The sequence below is a fragment of the Hermetia illucens genome, chromosome 5 (genome assembly GCF_905115235.1).
Source record: "Hermetia illucens chromosome 5, iHerIll2.2.curated.20191125, whole genome shotgun sequence".
Taxonomy (NCBI): domain Eukaryota; kingdom Metazoa; phylum Arthropoda; class Insecta; order Diptera; family Stratiomyidae; genus Hermetia; species Hermetia illucens.
In genome coordinates, this window is record NC_051853.1 from 56,438,916 (window position 1) to 56,451,347 (window position 12,432).

Consider the following 12,432-nt stretch of genomic DNA (forward strand, 5'->3'; position numbering starts at 1 on the left):
AATATACCGAATGTAAGTGACCCAAGGCAAAGCCGTCGTCTCCTTATCTCCAGAGTAGTCAACTCCACGTTGTCTTATGTAGCTCCTGTCTAGGTACCGGCATTGAAGTTGGAAGCAAATAGCAGAAAAATCGCACGCCCATACCATTCATCGCCATATGTGCTAGCAGGGGCGGCCCCATCGATATCTATGACTCAACATATGCAGTCGGCGAATCTTATATCTGTCGTTGACAATTAGAACGAGACAATACTGGTGTGGCAGAAGAGGCGGCCTCCCGCATATCTTTACCGCTTCGGGTGTGACAACTCGCCATATTGCCCAACATGTGATTTGATTCTGGAGAATGTGGAGCATATTGCTTTTAACTGTTCGAGATTCGCTGCATACAACGCGGAAGTTGTCAGAGCACAGTTGCCACCCAAGAATAACTTACATAGACATCATGCTAGCCTCTGAAACATCTTGGAGGGAGGTGGAAGGTGGAGCTTTATACAAGACTTTAAAAATCACTCTTACATAACTAAAGTAAACACCATGTCCTTACATTAATAAATAACTCAATATTTATTCACCTTTCATAATATAAATCGAATCCAAAAAATAAATATGGAAAATAAAATTCTAATTAAATACTTTCAACAACTTATGATACATAATATAATATAAACAATCTTTCATTTATAAATAATTTAAACTAAAGAAGAAAGTAATAAATGCAAGACATTGTGTGTTGCATTTGATTGCTTCTCATCATTTCATCGTTTCATGCATCTACTAAAAAACTGTTTCAATTAGACCCTGCAGGCACTGGAATTTGCATCTGAAAAAAGTCATGTTGCGGTCTCTTACTATTTTTGGTGGGTTTTGGGTTCGTTTTGATCCTTTCATTACTTTTCGGTTGACTGACTACTGGAGGTAATCGTGAAAATGGTGGCAAAGACATTCAAAGTTCCAATAGAAGTTTAAGTAAAATATTGAAATGAATAAACTGGCATCGTATTTGGTTTTATAGAAAAGTAGCTACTTTTAAACTGGTACTTTTGCTCATAGCGATTATACAGAGTATCTACTATGACTTCGATATATAATTTTAATTTGGTTGTAAATCAACTCATTTAGTTCTTCTCGTTTTACTTCTGGTTAGTTCGCTACACTAAGGTAGAGTCCACATTGTGGTGAATATTAGGATAGTTTTGTGCGACTTAAAATTAAGACAGAGTCAAATTTAAGAAAAACTTATCTGCTTAGAGTCGAGCTTGTTTGCGCTGGGCTGAAGAGAAAGCATTTCTCCAGAGATGTTCGTATGGAAAAGAGTTGTGCACGGTTCGCACCTTATCGATTCGTTGTGGTTTTCTTTGATGATACAAAGTTTCTTGAAGAGTCTAATTCGTTATCGATAAGCTGAGGCAAATGTGCTAGTTTAATAAGTGAAAGGAGTAGAAGCTAGGCATTAGGAAGGAAACGCATTTCGATTTCACTAGGATCCCAAACATTTCGATTCGACTCAGATCAATGCTTATTATCGATTCTTCGGAGAAGGTCAATACTTTTTATGAATCCGGATAAATGGGTTAAGATTTTTAAGAGTACAGGCCTAAACGTCTATTACGCTATCGTTCTTTTTCATCTCCAATAGGTGGGTGGCCTTTAAGCGCTCCTGCATCTGTGTCAGCATGTCTTGCATGCGTCGAATTTCTTCGTCCTTTTGCAGCAAAAGTCTATCTGTTTCCGTTATTGAGCTATCGAAGCCATTGGATCCCATTGAATCACGTTTCAGTTTGCCTCGTTCCCGAAGTGCATGTTGCGATATTTGTGAGATGCATTGAGCTCGGAAGTTCTCGTAGTGAACATCTTGTGTGGTATCCTTGAGATCTTGCATATGCGTCGAAATCAGCATGGTTCGAAGTTTAATGAAGTCACTGTGCAATGGATTTTCAACATCCACTACGCCCCATGGGTACTGTCTTCCTCGGACCTTTTTGCCTGCGATATCGAGAATCACGTTACTGCCAACTACTGCAAAAGGAATGCTCGCTTTCAACTCTCGATCCTGTTGTTTGAATTCTTCGTCCTCGTCAGAATCACAATCCGGAAATTGATATAACTGAATATGGTTGTCCTCTAAGTCTTGAAGGATTCGAGCCTTGAGCTTTTTGATTTCAGTTTGTGTTAGGCAATCAGCTTTTCCTATGACTAGTACGATGTTGACCTTTCGATGGAGACGACGCATTAGATCGATATCCATTTGACGAATACTAAAATAAATATGAATTGATTAGCTGGGATCTGACGCAATGATATTATTTAGTCCTACCTATGTCCATATGGCGGTACAAAGTACAAACAGCAATGCACTCGGTTGTCCTGTATATTTCGCCTGTTCAAGCCGCTTTCATCCGTGAAATATTGACGAAACTGAAAATATCAACTTCAACAGTAAAATGTCCTCCATCTAAAGTAAAAATGAACTACAAACCTGTTCATCAATATACGCTGTACACACCCGCCAGCTATCTTCACAGTTGATAGCGTCCCCAAACCCAGGCGTATCAACTACAGTCAGCCTTAGCCTAACACCTTTCTCCTCTATGTCCATCGTTTTCTTTTCAATCCTCGTCGTCTTTTCAATCCGATCCTCAACATTTGGAATGAAGCGATTCTTATATAGGTCACCCAGAAATAGGCTGTTTATGAGCGTCGACTTGCCCAGTCCGGACTCCCCAACCACCATCAACGTGAAATCGAAACCTCTTTTTACCGATTTCCTGTGCACTTGTTCTGGTAGAGTTGCGAATCCAATATAATCACGTTCACGATCTACCGATGAAGTTTTTGTTGCTAAAATGCAGAAAGATAAACAAAACATTAATTAATGGATTTTTGTTGTGGCGTTTTCTGCGAAACACAATACGTTGGGAACATAGACTAAGCAATTTCCATTGCGCTGAGCTGATCAATCGGAATTGAATCCGGAACGAACATTGTAAACAAGGGGCGGTAATTCATGTTCTGTGCTGTAAAACAATATACAGAACATGGTATGGCTCAGCATATTTTGAATATGGTTTGATTCAATAAGCGCTTTTGCTGCTATTCGAGAAGAAAGCGAGCTTGCAAAAAATTAACATTCAGTTTTCAGTTGTAATTTTCCTAGAGATTGCAGCTTTGAGTTAAGAAAGAATAGATTGCTTCCACAATTGCAATAAATTCAAATTAATATCTATTTTTGATACTATAAAAACCCTCGATATAACGTCGTAACGAAGTTAGTCTGTAGATTGAGCACAACCCACAGATGTGGGCCAGAACCCCGGCCCATTATCTCCCTCTCAGGACACCGAGATTTAATCACGTGCCTTGACTCAGGAGTCAACAAAACAAAACCGACCCAGGGTAAACTACTCTAATAGAGACGTGTAATCTCGAGGCGGAGTGATACCACCGAGGATTTCGATTCCAAAGGGGCTGAATTAGACCTCTCCCTTATCAGGCCTTTAGAGAGGCCTGATAAGGGAGAGGACTAACTCACAAAAACTTAACGCGCGGGGAATAGACGGGGAAGGATCAGCTCTGAGCCGATTAGGACATTTACGTGACGAGCGGCAATCGTCTTTCTTTCCTCTTCATGGCGGCCAGATGATATGGTAGCCCTGCGGCGGCCCACCCCAACCTAATCATTCCCCCTGCCGTTTTAAGCATAATAGAGTTCACCCCTCGCGCTTTAGGTCTTTTGTGAGTTAGTCCTCTCCCTTATCAGGCCATTAGCCATTTGAGCTCCTTTGGGATTGAAACCCTGGGTGGTATCATTCCGCCTCGAGACTTCATGTCTCTATTAGAGTAGTTTACCCCGGGTCGGTTCTGTTTTGTTAACTCCTGAGTCAAGGCGCGTGATTAAATCTCTGTGTCCTAACAGGGAGATAATATGTAAAAACCAAGCACCCCGGCCGCATCTCGACGAACTGCTAGTATTTGGGTCAGCTCCAGCACGCGCCGTCCGGTTCCATATATTATCTCGCACAGTCGATGTTTGCTACTGGCAAACCTGTTGAAGGAGTTTGATTTGTTGATAGCCTTGGTGGTTGTGTTGATGTCAAGGTGATCCAAGACTGGACTCTCATTGTAAAAGAGTTGGCGCCCAACGTGGGGCCACAGTTGTTGCATCGCAATATATTCGAGTGCATAAATTGGGAAAGCAATTTCGATTCTACAAGTTTCTGTTGTTGGTTAATGTTCCATTTTATTACAACTTTAGATCTTGATGCAATGTTGGAACAGTAGTTTGAAATTTATTCAAAAAAATCAGACATGTAATTCCACCTCGAAGTTTCCGGCCGGGTTGATCTTTATTTGGTTGCCATTCACCCACCATGTGTCCGGATAGCTGCGTGGTTAGAGCACAAGGCTATTGTACGGAAGGTCGCGGTTCGAATCTCACTGGTGGCAGTGGAATTTCTATCGTGAGTTGACGTCGGATACCAGTCGACTCAGCTGTGAATGAGCACCTGAATTAAATCAGGGTAATAATCTCGGGCAAGCGCAATGCTGACCACATTGCCTCCCATTCGTCACCCATTTTAGGAAAATGGATTCCATTACATGGCGTATCCAGCAATGCAATTGTCGTATTTCCTTATTGTGTGACCTATCCATTGCCACTTCCACTTGCCAATCATATCCTCCACAGGGAATTGACCTGTATGCTGACGAAGGTCTTTGTTCGAAATTGTGTCAGGTCAGTGTATCCCGATGACACACAGACAGGTGTTCACGAAGGCTTGGAGCTTTGAATAACAATGGGGGTCACTTTCCATGTGCTACTCCCATATAGCAACACAGAAAGAACATTAGTACAGATGAAATGAGATAACTGTATTTCCAGATTTACGCCAAGGCAGCGAAGGCAGATATGGCGCTATTAATGCAACGAGTGATATCTAGTTCAGTGCCATCGATGGCAGAAAACACGCTTCCTAGATATACATATTGATCAACCGCTTCGATGTTCTGCGTATTAATATAAATAGGGAGAGTGTGATGACCTGTCAGATTGAGATTCTAGATTTTGTTGGTGTTTATTTTCAGTGCGACATTACATGTCTTTCGATACGAGATGTTTGCGGAAATATGTCATGACCCATTGAACTCCTAGACGTCCTCCAGACAAGGTGGCATGAAGAACCTCACCTATAAAAAGAAAAAGGTGACAAGATGCAGGTCTGCAGGACTCCGCTTTGGACCTCAAATTCCTTTGAGATCTTATCTAGATGCAGCATGTGACATTTTGCGCCATCATATGTCCCTCTGATAATAGCTATTAGTTTCTCCTGAATGTCCTAATACGTACAGCTCACTAGATACTCTGCTGGCGCTGTAGAAAACTCCAGATCGGAAACCAACCCGCTCACTGGGGGTGAAGCTTTCGAGATGTTCTTTGATGCGTTCCAGGATTATTTTAAGATATTATTTTTGAGTCGGCCCCGTTTGAGTGCATTGATGGTCGAGATGATTTCTCTTCTGGAGAAACAGTCCCGATCTGCATGTCGCGGAAGCACAAGAGACAAAATTTCACAGGATGTTATACAGTTGGGTGTTGAAGGGTTTCTTCCACCAGCAGTAGAAAAGTTTACTGTTTGCTAAGCTATAAATTTCTATACCTTTCAGTCGTCTTTTTCGACAAGTAGGGAAGACTTTGAGTGCATTCTCAAGCTCAACTCAGAGAGCAATTAGGATTTATGAAAAATAACCTGGAAATTGGATTTTCTTCATCAAAAATTGGACTTTTTCGGGAATAATGACTCAATTATTACAAGAAAGAAGAAACTACAAAGCTGATTCTACCTGGATATCTTCCTCTACGCCGGAAGGAAAACTTTGACACGTCGGCTGAACTGGCCCGATAGCAGTTTATGGAATCAAATCTGCATAGAAAACAGAACAATGGTATGAATGAAGAGATGAGACTATTTGTGGACGAGGACGTGGGAAGAGACCACTAAATGCGACAATTCTCAAAGAAATCAATCATGAGAGGCTCGAGTTTCCGACGATAGAGTGCGAACGAAGCTTGATTACACATCGAGCGTGGCATACGCTGTTTTGTACATATGAGACTAGGCTTATATAAAAAATCATAAAGGTTGATCAAATTTAGCATGTCAAAGCTTCTTCCTTTCTACTAGCACACAGGATTGCCGTAGGCTCGATTTACCGAAATTTTGTGGCGTTGGATCAGTTAAGGTCTCTTGAGCATTTTAAAGCACCTGGCATGGATGTAAGCAATATTTCTTTCTGGCATGTTTTACTCTGGACCACGTGACTATGATGACTATCCAATCCGAAAGAACTTCAGATAGTTCAGATTAACATTATTCTCGCTGAAATACCTTTAAACACTGCTTCACGGTCATATTCGGGAGAAGGCGCCAAGGTCGCACACCCAAAATTAAAACCAACAACTAACGCCGGTAAACCGAGTTCACCTGCTTCCGTCTCTGAGAGTTTGCAAGCGCCTCTGCCCACGCAGGCGACGAGTAGAGCAGGGCGGAGTGCACCACTCCGGCTAGCACCAACCTCCGGCAATATTTCGGCCCACCAATATCTGGCAACATTTGTGCAAGTGCCGTGGTGGCATTGGCTGCCTTTTGGCATGCATACTCTATGTGTTCCCTAAAACTCAATTTCGTGTCAATTATTACCCCCAGGTATTTGATAGTCGGCTTTGATACGACCGTATGTCCACCGACCTCCACTTTTACAGTGTTATTTTTCCTGCGTTTCGTTATTAAGACCGCTTCCGTTTTCGCGTCCGCCAAGGTCAGCCCGGCCTTTTCTAGCCAGGACTTTACCGCTCTCACTGTTTCTGTTGCGTAAACCTCCACATCTTCTGGGTGTTTTGCTGCAACAACCACAGCTAGGTCATCAGCAAAGCCGACAATCGTAGTCCCCTCTGGGACGGGAAGAGCAAGCATCCCATTATATATGATATTCCACAACAGGGGACCAAGTACCGATCCCTGTGGTACCCCGGCTGTGACAATGTACTCTTTGGGGCCCTCATCCGTCCCGTACCAGAGAGTCCTCTCTGAGAGGTAGTTTTCTACCAAATTCGCTAAGTATCCGGGGACACCTATGTCAGCCAACGCCCCTTTAATTCTATTCCAGTTGGCCGAGTTGAATGCATTTTTGACATCCAACGCCACCACGGCACAGCAGCCGCCAGGAATCAGTGCACCTTTTGCCAGGTTTACCACCATGCCAATTGCGTCCACCGTAGAGTGGGCGCGTCGGAAACCAAACTGGCATTCCGACAAACCATTGCTGACTTCGACGATGGGCAGGAGTCTATTGTAGATGACTCTCTCGATCATCTTCCCCATTGTATCTAACAGGCAGATAGGACGATAAGACGCTGGGTTTCCAGGTGGCTTGCCAGGCTTCGGAAGCAACACCAACTTTTGCTTTTTCCACTGGGCAGGGAATATTCCTCCGCCTCGAAGGTGTTAGCGGTGATTGGGATCTGGCAGTTCTTAAATGCGTTAACTGTATGATTAATCACAACTTCGTCAACTATAGACAATGTTCCAACTACATCGCAGCTGCGGTGCAAATGGGCTCCATTTCCAACCAGCCTTACCAAAACAATCGAATTCCGCGTGAGCACAACACCTTCGAATTACATCAGGTGCTTATAGTAGCATATAGTATCAATCAATCCATCCCGAACCTATGACAGTCTGCCAAGTAGTGCCCTAATTTTTAGGCTTCTTTAATAAAAGATTCAATCTACTAACAATCAGCCACGCATATTAGAATCTGCAATGAATATGCGTTACCACGTGGGATATAGTACACGGAGAGGCTCTATAAATTCCAAATTATTCTCCTACGAGGAGAAATAAAACTGTTTTCTAAGAGTCTATATTTTTCTATCCCCACAGCGACATGATGACTTGGGGTGTCTTTTTTGGGTTAACTATAGGCTCCAACCTTTCTAACGTTGACCACATCAATAAAACACTAAATCTTGCAATCCAGACAAATAGCCATGTATACCTAAAAAAGGCAGATTTTTCCCGGTTGTACCGATATTTTAAAAAAAATCAAAACCCTTTTGGCGTCGTTCAAACATTAACGTCGATGCCTTATGGTTAAATACGCGGTGAGGATTTTCGTGTCACTATTCAACTTTTGAATGATGGAGTTTTTAAGGATTGAAATTAGATATAATTGCTAATATCCTCTAAATGGAATATAGCGCATCAACTTCAGCTACGTACCATCGTTGTCTGTTCGCCGAAATGAGCTTCAGCTCCTTGCACGCCTTCCCGAGCAGCTTACACTGTTCTTCTACTATTATGGGCCATATGTTTTTAGTATTAAAATTAACAAGGAAAATTTCCTCAATAAAGTAGTCCTCTTCCATATACAATTCAGCCTATCACCCAAGGAAAATGACCCATACCAATCATAACTCACCTTCCCAACCCTAGTGCTCGCCCTATTCTTCTAGTTATCCCTCCGTTGCTACCATTTGCTGCGCAATTCCTTCTTAGTGTCTTTTAGAAAGTCGCAGTCACATCAAATGGATTCGTTGATAATACATCCCAATCGCTAGAAGGGCCATATAGATCATTCTCTTTTCCCTAAAGTTCCTGTCTAGACAAGAGGCACATACAGCAAGATGGATGGTATTACACCGGGAACAGCCAGCTACTGCATTTTCCGCACATAACCATTGCCAAGGTGAAAGCAGATTATGAGTCTTCTCGCAATGGTTTCCGTGAACTTTTGCCAACAGCCTTAATCGTGGATGTATGATGCTGGAAAATGGTGGAATTCGAGGCCTCTAAAACACTTCTTCAATGAAGATATTTCCTCCTTGAGGCAGCATACGATCCACCCTACTTTCGCCTTTCCTGCTGTATTCAGTTGAAGCACTGATTCTACTACCAAACTGATAATAGCGGATTATACTTTTCCGTAGGCATCTTGATTAACTTCAGTGCTCTAAACCACTTAGGCCAGAGTGTTTTTCGTACGCAAGGAGAATATCTTCCCTTGGAATGACCACATCTCCTATAGTCGACAGTTATCCCCTGCGTCCAGGCACTTAACTTACCATTCTCAGCTTTACCGCGGAAATGGTTCCTTTCTCTTCAAATCCCAATTCTGCATTTCTGGTTTCCTCTTAAAAATTCGTTGGCTTTTTAAAGGTGTATTGCTTTCGTCCCTTCTTCTTTTAACATTTATTTTCTTTTCTATTTTGAAGTGGTTTAACCTGTGTATCCCGTGTGACTTTCTTACTTGCTGCTAGGCGATTTGCTTTTTATGTCCACAGGTATTATTTCCTTAGAAACCACTTGGTAAGCCAAGCAAATCAATGTTTAATTAACTATTGATTCTCAAGGTAAGCCGTGAACTGTATGATGACATCTTTAGTGGTTAAATAATGTAAACTTTGAAATCAATTGACACGATTGTAAATAGTTCATTAAATCTGTGCAAACATAGTTAGTAGCTAAAAACCTGGAAACAGTCTATCGATGAGAACGGAAACGAGAACCACTTTCAGAGCAAAAGCATGGATTTGGCTAAGTACAGTTCATGGTTAACATATGTAGTAGGCAGAATGTTGATCTAACCCTAGATAAATTGATACCTCTCAATGCGCGCTATACCAATCACAAAATTGTCAACAAATGTTAAAAGTATGCTTGATTAGGAAGGCCAGTACTAGCACTGATAGGAGAGAAGGCTGCTTCAAAATAGGGACCCAAAAGTAGAAGTGAACAGACGAACCTGTTGAAGCTAAGTTAGCAAGCAAACTAACGTGTCCTTTTGGGAAAGCGGATAACAAAATGTATTCTGTGCGGATCAATACAATGTCAAATATTATTCATAGCCCCAGTTATGGGCTAAACATTGTTGTAAATATTATACCCTTGTGCAAACGGATTGAGGGAATTATCCTGCTCAATTCACTGCCAACAGAATAGTGATTTGCTGTCTGGGATTATTATCGTTACACTGCTTTGAGTAATTAGTAAATTAAATCATGATTCGCGGTAAAAGAGAATGAAAATGGAAATGAAATAGGAATCCGAATAATACATGCTTTTACTTCAGCCACTATTCAATCGGCTTGCAATTGTGTTTATGATAGAAAACAATTCGAATAGTAGCACTCACGTAAAGTGGATGTGAATATGTTACAGAAAGTGATTATTTTCTATAATCCGCTTGCCATACTCATACATTATGCATTATGCTCATTATGTTAATTGCACATGCCATGTCTAATGTATTGCTGTAATTTACTACACGATATTCATGTCAAGTATAGGCAGAATATGATGTAATGTTTGTTAGGGAGATCTAAGGAGTTTTAGGCGTTTATAATACATATACATACATGAAAACTATAAATAGGCTCATATGTGAACATTTGCCTTTGACACTACTGTTCGTATTGAGGGTGCACACTAGACTTCACTTCTTGTTGTATGAAATACTTATGAAACCAAATAACTATTTACGTTAAAAGGTAAATACAATTATGCTCAAAATAATAACAAAAAATTACGGAAGATTCCGAAAATTGATTCTTTACACATGTTTGATAATATGCATCTGTCCGAGTCTTGATTTGTTTAGACTTTTGGATAAAATAGTTTTTGAGAAGGATAAATGATGCACTGCGAAGGCAGTGAGTTTTAAAGTAGTTTAGTGTTATTTACGGGGGGGAGCCGCAGCTCCAAACACTCAGACCTTTGCTAGGACCATTCTACTATTCCCCGAGTTCGCAGGCTTTCGCGAATCTGAGAAAATTCTCTAGAGACAGAGAATTCGCAGACCCTCCGTTGAAGAAAACCTTACCAAGGTATCTTCGTCAGAAGTCTAAGGAGGCCGGGCAGCTATTATACTTTCGAAATGCAAGGCCGTCGCTTCTTCCTCCTCGCATTGGTTGCATATGGCAGAGACCACCTCTCTGATCTTTTCCATTTGGTAGTTTAAGGGGTGGTGTGCCGTTAGAAAAACTACTAGAGTATTCATGTCCCATATCTTAAGGGACAACAAAAATGCCGCATTAACGACCTCAGATTCCGTCACAAAGATTTTCGCCTGCCGCAGAAGTTCAAATTTCTTCATTCGACTGCGTGAATCCTTGCCATTACTCCTTTCAGAGTAAACTTGACAGCAGATGGGCGGATACCAGAAGCTGGTTCTTGCTCCACTATTGTAGATTAAGAATCTTGACGAGCCAGTCCGTAAGGTTCCTCATTACCAGCAATGTTTGAATGTCCTGGCACCCACATGAGGAATGTTTCATTCAGCCGGCTAAGTTTCAATAGCACCTGATGACAATTCCACACCAGCTGGCTCGATATATCGTTGTTTTTTAGTGCTGATAATGCAGCCCGACCGTTGAAACAGATTCGAATGGTACGAACCCTTCATTTTTGTCGCAAACATTCTTCTGCTGCCAATAAAATGGTATACATCTACACCTGGAATATGGACCTAATTTTTCCGAGAGGTCAAGCCACTTCCTTAATCCGGTTTTCCGAGGACACCCCTGCGCCCGATCCGTTTTCCACGACTGACCCGTGGATGGAGATTAAGTCTGTAATCCCAAATGACTCGCGGCTATTTATCAACCATTCTTCTCTTTGGGCAATTACGACGGAATATGTCTTTTCGAAGACGATTCTGAAAACCATATGATCGGCCGACATCAGAGTTACCTGATGTTTGCCAAGAAATTTCCGGATGGATGCATGATTGTATGTTTGGCCGCCTTTCTACGCGCCAATCGTATCGAGCGTATATGCGTAGATAGTTGCTCTCCGTTTCACCTCAAAATGGATTCGGGGTAAAGTTAGAATAGCTTCGAGTGCCACGGTCGGCATACTAGTCATTACTCCAGTAACATTTAGGCAACCGAGCGTCTGAATCTGCATCAGTAGCTTCCTTTTATTAGTAACGTTCAGTCTCGGCCATCAGACGATGCATGCATCAAATGGGTTTTATTATGGGTGTATACATCCAATGTATCCGCTTTGGTGAAAGTCTCCAGGTATTATCTATTCCAGTTCTACGCCACCAGAGCAACCTGCAGGATTTCTAGTATTGTTCCTGGATACGGTGCTTCCACGTTAACTTGCAGTCAAGATGTACTCCTAAATATTTGACTGTTTGAACCAGTTGGATTTCCGTCCCTGCTAAGGTGGGTAGCGTGTAACTGCTGCACCTGACGTTTCTAGTGAGCATAACTAGTCCAGTCTACTTAAGGTTCACCGTGTGTTCATTATAGAGGCACCAACTGTGAATTACATGCAGGGTTGCATTCAAGCGGTCACATACTATGCCCGCAAACTTGTGGATAATTATTAGGGCTAGATCATCCACAAATGCTTGTGCGAAATCCTT

The 12,432-nt window shown here is 41.8% G+C and overlaps 1 protein-coding gene across 3 annotated transcripts in view; it reads right to left on the reverse strand.

The window, feature by feature from the left end:
• Positions 1-543: 543 nt before the first annotated feature.
• The window catches only part of LOC119657510 (septin-2), a 36,194-nt gene continuing 24,305 nt past the window's right edge, over positions 544-12,432 (reverse strand). For all 3 annotated transcript variants that reach the window (XM_038064449.1, XM_038064448.1, XM_038064450.1), the window contains 3 exons: positions 2,480-2,841; positions 2,318-2,418; positions 544-2,258 (listed from right to left, as the gene is read on the reverse strand). In XM_038064449.1, the coding sequence (XP_037920377.1) occupies positions 1,598-2,258; positions 2,318-2,418; positions 2,480-2,841 (1,124 nt within the window). In that variant the 3' untranslated portion in view covers positions 544-1,597. The remainder of the gene's footprint in view (positions 2,259-2,317; positions 2,419-2,479; positions 2,842-12,432) is intronic.